This window comes from Emydura macquarii, unplaced genomic scaffold (assembly GCF_026122565.2).
Source record: "Emydura macquarii macquarii isolate MOO-44397 ecotype Brisbane River unplaced genomic scaffold, CSIRO-AGI_Emac_v2 contig_2890, whole genome shotgun sequence".
Taxonomy (NCBI): Eukaryota; Metazoa; Chordata; order Testudines; family Chelidae; genus Emydura; species Emydura macquarii.
In genome coordinates, this window is record NW_027133027.1 from 2118412 (window position 1) to 2130635 (window position 12224).

Here is a 12224-nt window from a genome sequence, read left to right on the forward strand (position 1 = left end):
CCCCACCCCTTACAAACTAATCCCTGACTTGCAGTTAACAAGTATTACTCTATCACCGTCCACGTATTTTAGTCTCCAACTGTATCAGATTTATTAACTAATTCTAAATGCCTAGCAACAGCTCAGCTTTTAAGCCAGCTTTATATGCACAGATTAATAAAGCATTCTGTATAGCGGGGCATGACTCTAAGAAACATTAAGCCAAATTCATCCCTGATGTCACTGCATTGACTTCAACAGACTTACATCAGGGAATAAAATGGTCCTTATATTTAAGCAAACTCAGAACTTACTGCTATCTTTGTCCTTGTAATAAATGCTGTACTATTTACTGTCAGTTAGAGACAGAAATACAATTTTAGAACCACTTGAGCCTGAGTTTTTATTTCTACCACTGTGAAAAGAGAAACTCCATGGAATTAAGAGGGATTACACTGGTGTAGTTCTAGCAGCCTGATGAAAATTAGAGCCCCAGCTCTCCTTTTGTTTACACTGATTAGAGCTAATGAACCAGCAGATTTTCAGATTTCACATGAACCTGCTGAAGACAAGGGCCACCACCCAGAGGACCTGGGTTTTCAAAATGCTTTCAGGGCTCCCTACTACCACTTCTCCATTACAATATGGAGCTGCTTCAGTCGAAGTGAAACAGATAAAAAGTTTTTAAAAATAATTTTGTGCTGACTACCTCAGTCATTCAAGTAATCTAGTCACTTGGCATCAGGACTTAAATTCTCAGAGTATTTCCTGGAGCCTTGGGGCATCAGTCCTGAAAGAGGCACTGGGGCTCAGGACTTCAGCCCAGTGGAGGGTGCCAGGGCTTGGAGCTTCAGCCCTGGGCCCTGCAGCCCCCCTGAAACTGGTGGCCCCCCAGAGGTTTGAAAATATTTACTGGAGCTCTACTCTGGACAGCTGTGGCTGAATTTAAGCCCTGCTTAGCATACAAACTTGCACTTATTTCACTTAAGTACTCTCAGATCTCCTGTAGAAATCATGGGAGGCCTTATTCTCAACTGTTTTGATATTTGCATAACCATTTATACCTGTACAATGTGAGGTAGCTGATCAGAATAGCAGCCTCTTTACAACCACTTCTACATGTGTAAATAACTACACAAGCTGTAAGGCAGTGGAGGATTGGGCCCATTGCCTCTAGGGTCTTGTCAAGATGGTACTTTAGGTTTTAGTGGATATGAAAATTCTTTTCTCTATATTTGCTTTAAAACTACAAGTGAGATTTTTGGCCACCAGAGAAAGCATGTTCTGTGAATACAACTGAGACACACTGGACCAAATTCTGGCTTTTATACATAATGCAGATAGGCAATATAAATAATGTCTCAAATGTGTTCAGTGCTGATTCTGCCATCTATTCATTCTTGTTTGAGAAATCCCCTGTAAAGTCTAAAATGTGGTGATGTGTTTAAATGTCAAGAAGAAGTTTTCATATCCAACTATCATATATCCTCACACATTAATATCCCTACACCATTGTGGTTTCTGAGTGTACGTGTTGTAAACGTTACATAAATCCTGTGTCTCAATTGGTGTAGACTTGATACATTGCCTTGGATTTTGGATGGAAGGACTAGTGAGGCTGATGCCTCGTGAGGTTAGATATAGGCTGAGACACATCTTTGTTTGCAATGGGTACTTTGTGAATAGTGGATTTGTGCCAGAAAAGAAACACCTCTCTTTCTCCCAGTTGCTGGCCCATTGTGTACGTATCTAGGAATGCTAGTGCATAGAGATGGGATGTCCAGAGAGCACGTAGTAATAGCCAGTTAACAGCACATTGTGGCAAGATGGCTAAAGCATTGTATTACCTAACCCATACTGCTCTACACTGCTGATGCTTTTTTGCTGCACTCTTTTTACTGGAGTATCTCAAAGCCATTTATAAACATTAATGGATTATGAGAACTCAGATTTTTGGTTCTTATTATATTTGCCTCCTGCCTATAGAGAGGAGGCTGCTGCTCTTCAGTGCATCCTTTCTTACATAATAGCTTTGCATATTGCCAATGACACGTACCCCAAACCTGATGGCTAGGGTTTTCAATGTTGCAGAAGGGAATTAGGCACCTAATTGCCATTAAATTCCAATGGGTTTGGGCACCTAATTCACTTAGGCCTTCTAAAAAGCCCAGATGGGGACTGCGGTGGTTCCTGTAGATCTTGCCAAGCTGATGGGTACAGTCATGGCCATGTTCAACAGAGTTCAGCACTGATTAACCATCCCCATGCTCAGACTTAACAGTGCTACTCAGTGTGCCATACACGCAAGGTGCTACAAAACTGTGCACCATTACACACCTATTGCTCTGTGAAGTTAAGAGTTGACCCAATGCAAATGAAAGGGACAAATCAACTAAACATTATGAGTTCAAGATGGTGGGCCAGATCCTCAACTGATGTAGCTTGGCATACATCCACTGAAGTCAATAGGGCTAAACTGAGTTTTACTAGCTGAGGATCTGGGCCAATGTATCCTTTGTGTCATACCAAGAGTTAAGTGTAGGCAAAAATGTACCAAAAGCTCATAGACTTATAGACTTTAAGATCAGGAGAGACCCTCATGATCATCTAGTCTGATTTAGATTTGCTTCTTCAACAAAATAAAAGGGAAAAAATACATTGTGGACCAAATTCTGCTCTATCACATCGACCCAACAGCAGTGAGGTCAATAACACTGGACTCGAGTGAGAGCAGACATATGCTCCATGGCTGCAAGTTTCTTCTTAAATAGGGCACCTAATAAAATTGCTGACCCATTCAAGAGATTACACAGTTTTAAAAACATAGAATAACAGTGTTTCTGTGCTCACGACTCTCTGGACAATAATCCATATTCTCCATTGATTTTTTGGATTAGCTATGTGGTAGCACATTTAGCTTTGAGTCACCATGCTTATGTTAAGGCACCTGTCCACTATTGAAGCATTGTCACTATATCCCTGATTCATCTGAAGTCTGCAACACAGCAACACCACCAAAATATGGATCAAGAGTTCTAGCTATATTTTAACCAACATGGTGACCTTCTCAGGAAGGTCCTAGTTTTTGCCCACTGAAGTTAATGGCAAATGACACTTGAAGTCTTTTCTCTGGTAAAAATCCCATTGAAGTTGATGGGCCAGATTTATCCCCAATGTAACTTCATTTACCTCAAATAAATTTGTTCCAATGAGAATTCTTACTCAGGCAAGACTTCTGCCCTGACTCTGCTCCTATTAAAGTAATACTTTTTTCTCACTCTTGCTGAAGAAGCACACTACAGTAAATTAATTTTATTACATTTTTCATGTACCTACATGTGGGTACAAACCCAGGAATGCCTTTTTATACTACTTTGAGTTTTTTCCTTGTCGTCGTCGTCATCATTAGGCCAAGTTCTTCTGCAATGCAACTAGCTCTATGTGACAAGAGGTAAAAATGGAACACCACCTTCTGTTCCAGCAGATCAATACAGGTGCAAAAGAATAGATAAAATTTGCTAACAGAAACATACCAAACCGACACGACTCAGAACTTGGCCTTCTGTATATATCTGTATCTGTATATATGACCTCCAGATATCCAAAGAACCATTCATTTTTACTTGGAAGTTAATTAACCTCCGTGTGAACCAGAAAAGAGTTTCAAGTTCAGCCTCTGATGTCAGTTATATTTGTGGAAATTCAGAGTAACTGCACTGATGTAAATGTACTTACACCAATGTGACTGACTGGCAATCAGCTCTCAAATTAGCAAAAAATGAAGCATGCTGACGAGTTCAAACAGCTATGTTTAATTTTGATTAGCAAGAAAATCTCAAAGGCAGTTCTGTGACCGGATTCACCAGTTCTGCACACCTGGTTGTTAATTGTATTGTACATCATTACCTTCATACACTCATCAATGCATGCTGCACAGTATTCTTTGGGACATGAGGCTCACCTCTAATCATCATGACTGTATTCTAAGTAATGCGTTACTGAGGTTTGGAATTGGCTTAATTTTCTTTTGCACAACTACAGGAACTTTAATGTTATTGATTCAAATGTCTATATACTCTACAGGGAGGGCGGGCAAATTAGTCCTCCTTTTTGAGATAGTATCACCCATATCCTTGCAATGGAAAAGAAACACCATGATCTTGTGTCAATCATTGTTCATAGATTGGCTTTTACTAATGTTCTAAAGAAAAGAGCTTATCTGAAGAATTTCATAATATAAGGAAAATGAAACAGTTCCATTTTATATTCATAATAGGTGCTACTGCAAAATTTATCAATCCATGTACATAATAATTTCCAGGTGCAAATGTCTTGTGGGCACAGATTTACTCCACTGGAGCTGATTCCAACAGTTACGCCAGCAAAACTGGAGTAATAGTATAGTGAATCAGGACCACTTTTTGAATGCAACATAAGCATCTGTATCTAAAAATGTAGCTGACATTGGATCTGATGCTACTTCTCTTAAAGACAATGACATTGACTTCAGTGGGAGCAGGATCAGACCTAACACCTTTTTTAAAAAGCTTTCCTGAAAAGGGTTAATCATTTGTGGTTGGACTGTGGTTTTTAAGCCATGCTCTGCACTATTGTAAGTGCTGGAGTGGGAACTCTTCTTGGAGAACCCAGGCAGTATACACTGCAACACCATCTCTGTCACTCTTTCAGTGGGTGCAGCATATGTTTTCCTCCTACCTTCCTAGAGTCGGGCACAATCAGGCCCTTAAATGGCCAATTTAAACAAGACTCACATAGGATAACTTGGGCCCCGGTCTCCATTTTAGAGCACTAACATGTGGATGTATGAACCCTTGGAGGGGAGAACCAAGTTAGTTCTTCTTTAACTTGCTCGTTTCAATAGCCTACACACCTTCAAAAGTGGTGGATGTCTTTCTGGATCTCACATATGGCTGAAACACCTGCTTTCACACTATTTTTATGCATGTGAGATGGCTTTTCATCAGATAACAACATAAATACCACTGAAGAGAAAGAATGGTCTTTTTGCTAAACCACATGACTGGGTTCTGTTCTAAATCATACCACCTGTGACAAGGCACTGAATTTCCCTGTCCCTCACTCTTCTCATCTGTAAAATGGGTAATAGTGCTCTAACTCACAGGGCTACTGTGGGGCTGAATTCTTACTGTTTATAAAGTGCTTTGGGTTCCTCTGTGGAATATACAATATGCATGCAAAGTAATAATACATTATAAGAATATCCTCACATTTGCAGTATGGGTGCCAGAATTGTTTCACTTTGTAGTTCTCACACCCTTGCATTCCAAAGATGAGTACTAAAATTATACTGTTTACATTCAGTGCATGAAAAAATTATTCCACTAAAAATTGTATTTATGCATGATTAATGCAGAAATGTGTACTGAATAATAAATAATTCACAAATAATCAGTATGTGCACATTAGCCTGAATATTTAGAAATAGATTCAGAATTAAGGACTCAATTTCTATTAATTCTATCTTGAAATTGCGGTTTTAGGTGCCAAGAACCTTGTAAAATCAGAGTTTTGGGTTTTATATTAGTGCATTCCTGTGAAGTGAACCCTCTGAAAACCGTATAACTAGAACCGAAGCTATGAATTAACCTTTTTTATGTATAACACTAGTCACTACTTTTTTTTCCCATAAAGAACTGTAGCAGTAAATTATTTGCAATATTCAAACCATAGAATCTCTAACACTAAACTCTTGACAGACTGACAGTCAAAGGTACTGCAGGTCCAAAATACTAACTCTTTCATCACTGTCATTAGATTATTTTTAGGAAGCTGATCTTTCCTTCTTGTCAATCTGGGCCTTATAGGTGTCACAGGTGAAAAGCTAACCAAATGTCATTGAGGTAGAAGACTCCCTCCCATAAGTTAATTAATGATTTCTATTTGGGTAGGTCAGGGGTTTCTATAACTAAACACAAAAACACCACTCTGTACTCGTATTGTGAGTGAGGCCTGGTCTACACTACACAAGTAGATCAATGTAAGCTGCCTTGCAATAACTTACGTGGGGAAGCGTCTTCACTTAAATTTGAATCCCACTGACCTAAGTGCCAGTTTATTAACACCACCTTCCCGCCTGGTGTCTCAGTGTGGACACTGCATTTGTTTACATCAACCGTTACTGATTTTTCAGATGCCATCCTGCCATACCCTACTCTGACAACATAATTGATACAGGTGCTCCTCGTGAGAACACACAGCACCAAGACAAGCAATTTAATAACTGTGGCTGTATGCTGATTTAAGTTAAGTCAACATAATGTTGTAGTGTAAAGATGGCCTGAGTCTTCCTTCTCATTTTATTTCTCCTTCTGAAATCACGCCCTACGGTATTTGTCAGGCATAGATAGGGGCCTTTCATTTTCTGTTCAAGTAAACTTTGCATTCCCCATACCATCCAAAGTGTTAAATATAAACTAAAGTGCGCTGTGACACATCACTGCAGAGAGCACACTATATAAATAACCACAATAATATCATGTTTTTTTTATAGCCCTCTTCACCTTTAGGTCTCAAAGAACTTTACAAGACATCCATTAACCAATAGGGAAACTGAGGCACAGGAAGAAATTGACTTGTCTAAGGTCGCCCAATAGGCCAGTTGCAGTTGCAGAGCTATGAACTAAAGCCCTGGCTTCTGAGTCCCGATCCACTAATGAAGATAAGGGAACGTAAATCCTCCAACCCTTCAAGTGGTGTGGATGTGGGGGGGCTAGAACTTGCTACCAAGGAAATGAAGACATGGAGTGCTTCATGAAGTTAATTGACTGATTTCTCAGAGCCCACGTTCAGATCTAAACTTCCTCACAGCGTGGAGCTGCTCAGATCAGGGATCTTAGTTTGGAGGGGCAGTTTTTTGGCAGAGAGAAAGGGGGTTAAAATGCCCTTTACTCCCCCTCAGCCCCGAGCTATCCGGCTGCTGGAGGTAGCGATACCCCACCCACCCCCACTGGCTTTCCTCCCTGACCTCGCCCTAGGAAGGGCTGGGGGTGGCACAGGAGCGCTACCCCACCCGCGGAACCTTCTCCCCGGGGGCCAATCCTGCAAGGCTAAGCCGGCTTTAGGGTTGCTCGGTGCCAGGGCATGGGTGGATCAAGGCCAGGGGGGTTTAACCGCCTCTCCACGGAGAGCCCCAGGGGGAGGCTCCAGTCACAGGGGAACAAACGCGGGGCGGCTGCTGCTGCTGGGGTTGCCGGGGAGCTCGTGGGGCCCCCTGCCTCGTGCAGGGCGGGAGAGCTGTCCAGGGGCTGAGCCCCCGCCAGCAGGGCGGGAGGCGCGTTGCCCCGGCGGGGGAGCGGCTCCCTCTCAATGGCACGTTGCCGGCTCGGGGGGTGCAGCCTGATTTCCCCACCTGCGCCTGCCGCAGACACGCACCAGCCATTTCCTTTTGTTCCTCATGGTCACTGGCTGGGCGGGGGCCCCGATCTCTGGCCAGGGGCTGCTGGCACGGGCCGGGGCCAGGTGTGGGTGTGCCGGGGGGGAGGCATTGGAGCCGCTTCTTGCGCGGCCCGACCGGGTCCCCTTGAAGCCGGGGGCGCCCCCCATTGCCCTGCACAATGGGAGCGAGCGCGGCGGCGGCTGGCCGAGGCTGCCCCACTCCCTCCTTCCCAGCCGCGCGGGGGGCTCGGGGACTCGCGGCTCCGCTGGCCGCCCCACACGGGCGGGGCTGAGCCCCCTCCACTCACCATGGTGCAAGAGCCGGGCCGGCGCGGATGCTGCCGCTGCGGAGGGCGAGAGAAGCGATGCGCTGTCCAGGGTATCCAGCTCCCTTCCGCCCGCCCGCCGCTGGCTCAGCGCTGCTCCACTCGGCTCCTTCCCTGTCTTCTCTCCCCCTCCCCGCCCTCCGGCTTAAGCAGCGTCCTGGCCTCCGCATGCTCCCTTTCCCCGCCCCACGCACACACCCCTGCCGCAACCGGGGGCTGGTGACTTCAGAGGGGAGGCGGATCCGGGGAAGGTTCTTTTCCCACCCTCTTGCGAGCGCCGGCGGGCAGGTGCAGAAGGGGGGAGGGCTGCTCAGGGCCGCGGCAGCATCCCCTTAAACCCGCTCAGCTGGGCTGGGCGGGCCTGACCTTTGGCGCGGGATAACACAGCCTGCCTCGTTCTTTCACGTTCTTTGGCCCAGGGAATTCAACTGTGTCAGCAGGGCCACCACATAGGGGGAGGGTACACTTTACGGGGGCCCAGGCTGCAACCCTCATGGGTACGTGTGGGGGAGGGGGGCCGTGTTACAAGTTTGTACTGGGCCTGAAAAAATGATGCTTGAGCCCTGTGTGTTGGGACGGGCTCATTGTTGAGAGTGGCTAGGAAGTGACTGCAGCTGGGTGGTTGGGCTTGGGGGGCCCCTCAGATGGCCACAAACAGGGACCCAACGAGGCTTTGCAAGTCCAGCGTGAAGAAAAGACTATTGGGGTTGCTGAGCTTGGAGAGCCAAAGGCCCACGCAGTCTTCTCCATGCTGCAGCTTTCATTACAGCCAGGGGCCCCCAAAAACAGCGGGGGGGGGGGGGGGAGGTGTCACAAATCGGAAGAAACAAACGTGCCCTGGCACATGAACAGAAAATAATTTGGCTGCTCCTTGCCTGCGTGCGATCATCGCCTGTATTCAAGGCAAGAGGCAGAATTTGGCTGGGGTGTCACTGCTGGAGAGGTGCCCTAAGAAACAAGAATCATTACTTTCTCCTATTCAGAAAACCGCTTGTGGTGGCGGAGAGGAAAGAAAATGTGGGAAGCCTTCAAGGAATTAAAGAGTGAAAGTAAATGGCTGAAAGAAAGAAAGAATATAATAGTCCAGCACGGAAAGGAGCCAAGGTTGGTTGGATGGTATCAAACCAGTTCCCCGTGAATAAGTGTCTCTGCCCCACAAAAACCACCCTCATAAATATCATCTTTGTCTCAGGACTCAGAGCCCAAGCATAACTTTTTCGGGCCCAGTACAAACTTGTAACACGGGCCCACTCCTACACACATACCACAATCCCTCATCCCATACATATAATCTCATGAGCTATGACATTTTTTTTCCTCATGGTAATGGGGGTTCCAGCCTAAGCCAGGCCGCCCAGGGCCTCTGGGCCCTGGTAAAGTGTACCCTTTCCCCCCGCCCCCATGTGGGGGTCCTGCATGGGCAAAAAGGATAAAAAGACTGAACTACTTTCCTAAATCTAAAGGTGGCCCCTGCAAACCAGGCCTGAGACACTGGTGAGCAAAGAGGAGTGCTAGTACTCCTGCTGCTTGTGCTGCATCTATTCCTTGAAGAGGATTTCAGTCTGCAGGGCTGTCAGTCCTGATATTCAAAATCCTCCTGTGATGGACCCAACCTACCTGAGATCACCTCTTCCTCTGGAACAATCATCTTACTGACAACTACATTTCACTGGAACAAGGAAACTGACAAAGGAGGCTTGTGCACGCAGGCAACAGTGACCAACTGGGTAGCTGGGGATGGGGGACAACAGAGGTGGCAAGAAGGAAATCTCAGTTTCATGATACTTTGCCCCTGGAATGCAGCAAGTAACAAAAGGAAGAAGATGGGGGCGGGAAGGGTAGAGAGAAAACAAGTTACTTAGACCTGTGAAGGAACTGGGATTTCTGTTTTTGTGGGAAATTCCAGTTTCAAACTTTGTTTCCATTTGTAATTAGAAGGAAGTCAAATCTTGAAAATTTCCCACAAGACAAAAATTTAGAATTTTAAGTCACCAGAAACATTTTGTTTTGATTTTGACATTAATGTTAAAAATTGCTTAATGTAAAATGAAATACATATCAAAACAAAAAGTAAATTTGAAAATGAAAAATCTAAATACTGTTCTGAAAATGCTGAAAAGGAACATTTTTGATTATTGAAATGCTTCATTGATTTTATTTTTGAAACAAAATTGTGTTGAAATTGACATTCCTGAAGAAGGTTTTGATTTTTGATAAAATGGTGTTTGCCGAAGAGGGGAAAAAGTGTTCTGTCTGAAAACTTTTGACCAACTCTAAAGGATTCTCTTTTTTATTATTATTATTATTTTATTATTATTATTTGGTTGTCTTTTGCTTTTGGTGGTGCACACACAACAGAATAAAAGGTCAAGGTTATCACGTTTGGTACAGAATTGTTACCAATCTCAGTAACTAAGGTGTATTTGAAGTATATATGTTCATACTTATATCGAAAGCAAGAACCTACCTAATCAATTATTCAAAATGAAAGCCAACTGTTTTGAACCTCAAAGATTTTTGGGGATGGGTTTGTTACTGCTTCACTCTCTAGTTCCTGCTGGAACCACATCCAGAGACATGACAAATGTACTGGGAGCACCTATCTTCACAATATTGACTGCCTGTCCAGAAATGAGAAGTACTAATTATCTCACATAAGCATAGGTTTTTATGTGACTTCCAGCTCAGTTTTGCAAACTCAAGTAGTTTGTTTACAAGCCATACTCTTGAATGCTCTCTATACTGAGCCAACACACTTTTTGAGGTTCACCCTCAATATCTTCATTTTATTCATCTTCACTTTAGAGTATTCACTTGATTCCTGATGAGTTACTAGATGCAGAGATAACTCTTGCATTGGAGAAAGGAGAGTAATCGTCACTTCTGGACAGCCGTTTTGATCACAAAGAATTAGCCATGTGAACAAAAGGTTGGCCTCTTCATTCCATAATGTTGCTGCTTTGGTTCCTCTGTTAGAGGTGGATTGCCCCAGGGTAAGTGGAAAGATGACTGACAAAAGCACTATGCTAATGGCTGAATGTGGTTCAGCTATATCTGTTAAAGATAGGCCTGAGCCACAAAATTCTGATCTATATCCCAATTTCCTCATAATTCAAAGGGTCTGGTGTTCCAGTTCAACCCCAGCATTTTTAATGGAATGGAACCATATCAAATTTGCTATATGAAGAAGTATCATTTCAAATTTCTTGACTTGCTCATGGCTGAAACATAATCATTAATGTTCATTAATATTGTGGTTCTTTGTTTACTTCTAATAAAGGCTTGATTTTTATTTTAAATCAGTAATGTTTCAGATTAATTGATATCATACTTTCAAAGCAAATATAATTTAAATTGTCATTCAATAGAAAGTGTAATAGTAGTTACTGTCACTTTTAAAAACTGACTAAGGTGCTGGCTGCTTTTATTTTAAAGACCAGCCTCCTCAAATATAAAAACTTCCCTAAGGGTACATTCATTTTAAATATACAGTCCCAAACAATAGTATATTTTACATAGCTAGTCCAAGGTTCAGTATTATAAAAGTTACTGGGACTACTTTTCTGACTCCTACGGACAACACAAAATAGGGATCAATCACTCCAGATGAAACTGCACACATATCAGCGGTAAGGTATTGTTCAAACAAGGTCCCAGTTGCCTAGAAGGCTAAATTATCTAAGTAAAATAAGAACATATAGCACTGTTAATTATATCTCACTGGATGTGAGCAGTAGAAAAATCTGCTGTGTACATATATTAAATCTTTAAATGTTACATGAGAATGAATGTCACCATCACACTCTAGCCTAGAACACACCCTCTGCTGCATGGATGCACTAGAGGGAGAAAAGGGAATAGGGAACTTCTAATCCTTGTATGCCTCCCAAAAGTGGGATCTGTCCCTCATGTTGTTGAGCATTGGATTGGCTCTTCTGCCACTTTGTATACTATGGCCCAGATCCATAAAAGTTGGATGAAGGGACCTACATCCTTTTTAGGCACCACTAAGATACTCAAAAGCCCTGCTCAGCTTCCAGCTAACCCTGGAAGCATCTAAAATCCCTAGATGCCTAAGTTACTGTCAGTGAACATGCACACAACCATGTGAGATAGGCACATATCTCCAACCTAACACCCATGGGATCTTCAAACTAGGCATTGTCCTGCCCCTCTCTCCTGAAGGATTAAAGGTGGGAGGTAATCTCAGAGCACATCTAATTCCACACCCAAAAGTCAGCGCCATATAACGTTTAACTCAGTGGTTAGGAGATATTCACTCAGGAAACCTATATTCAATTCCCCCCTCTGCTTGAAGTGAAGAAGGGAGTTAAACCCAGATCTCTTACCTCTTAAGCAAGTACCCTAACCACAAGACTATAGAGTCATTCTCTCTGTCCCACTGCACATTTTAATTATTTATACAAAGTGGAACTGCTTCAGTAGGAGAGGTTGAGAGAGACCTACAATAGACCATCCCATAGTTTAATGATTAGGGCACTC

General features: G+C 43.5%; 1 protein-coding gene across 1 annotated transcript in view; it reads right to left on the reverse strand.

Annotated features, from left to right (window-relative positions):
- ELOVL2 (ELOVL fatty acid elongase 2) overlaps positions 1-7836 on the reverse strand; it is a 75725-nt gene extending 67889 nt beyond the window's left edge. Inside the window, exon 1 of the mRNA XM_067568423.1 lies at positions 7704-7836. Coding sequence (XP_067424524.1) covers positions 7704-7706 — 3 coding nt within the window. The 5' untranslated portion in view covers positions 7707-7836. The remainder of the gene's footprint in view (positions 1-7703) is intronic.
- Between the last annotated feature and the right edge of the window lie 4388 nt (positions 7837-12224).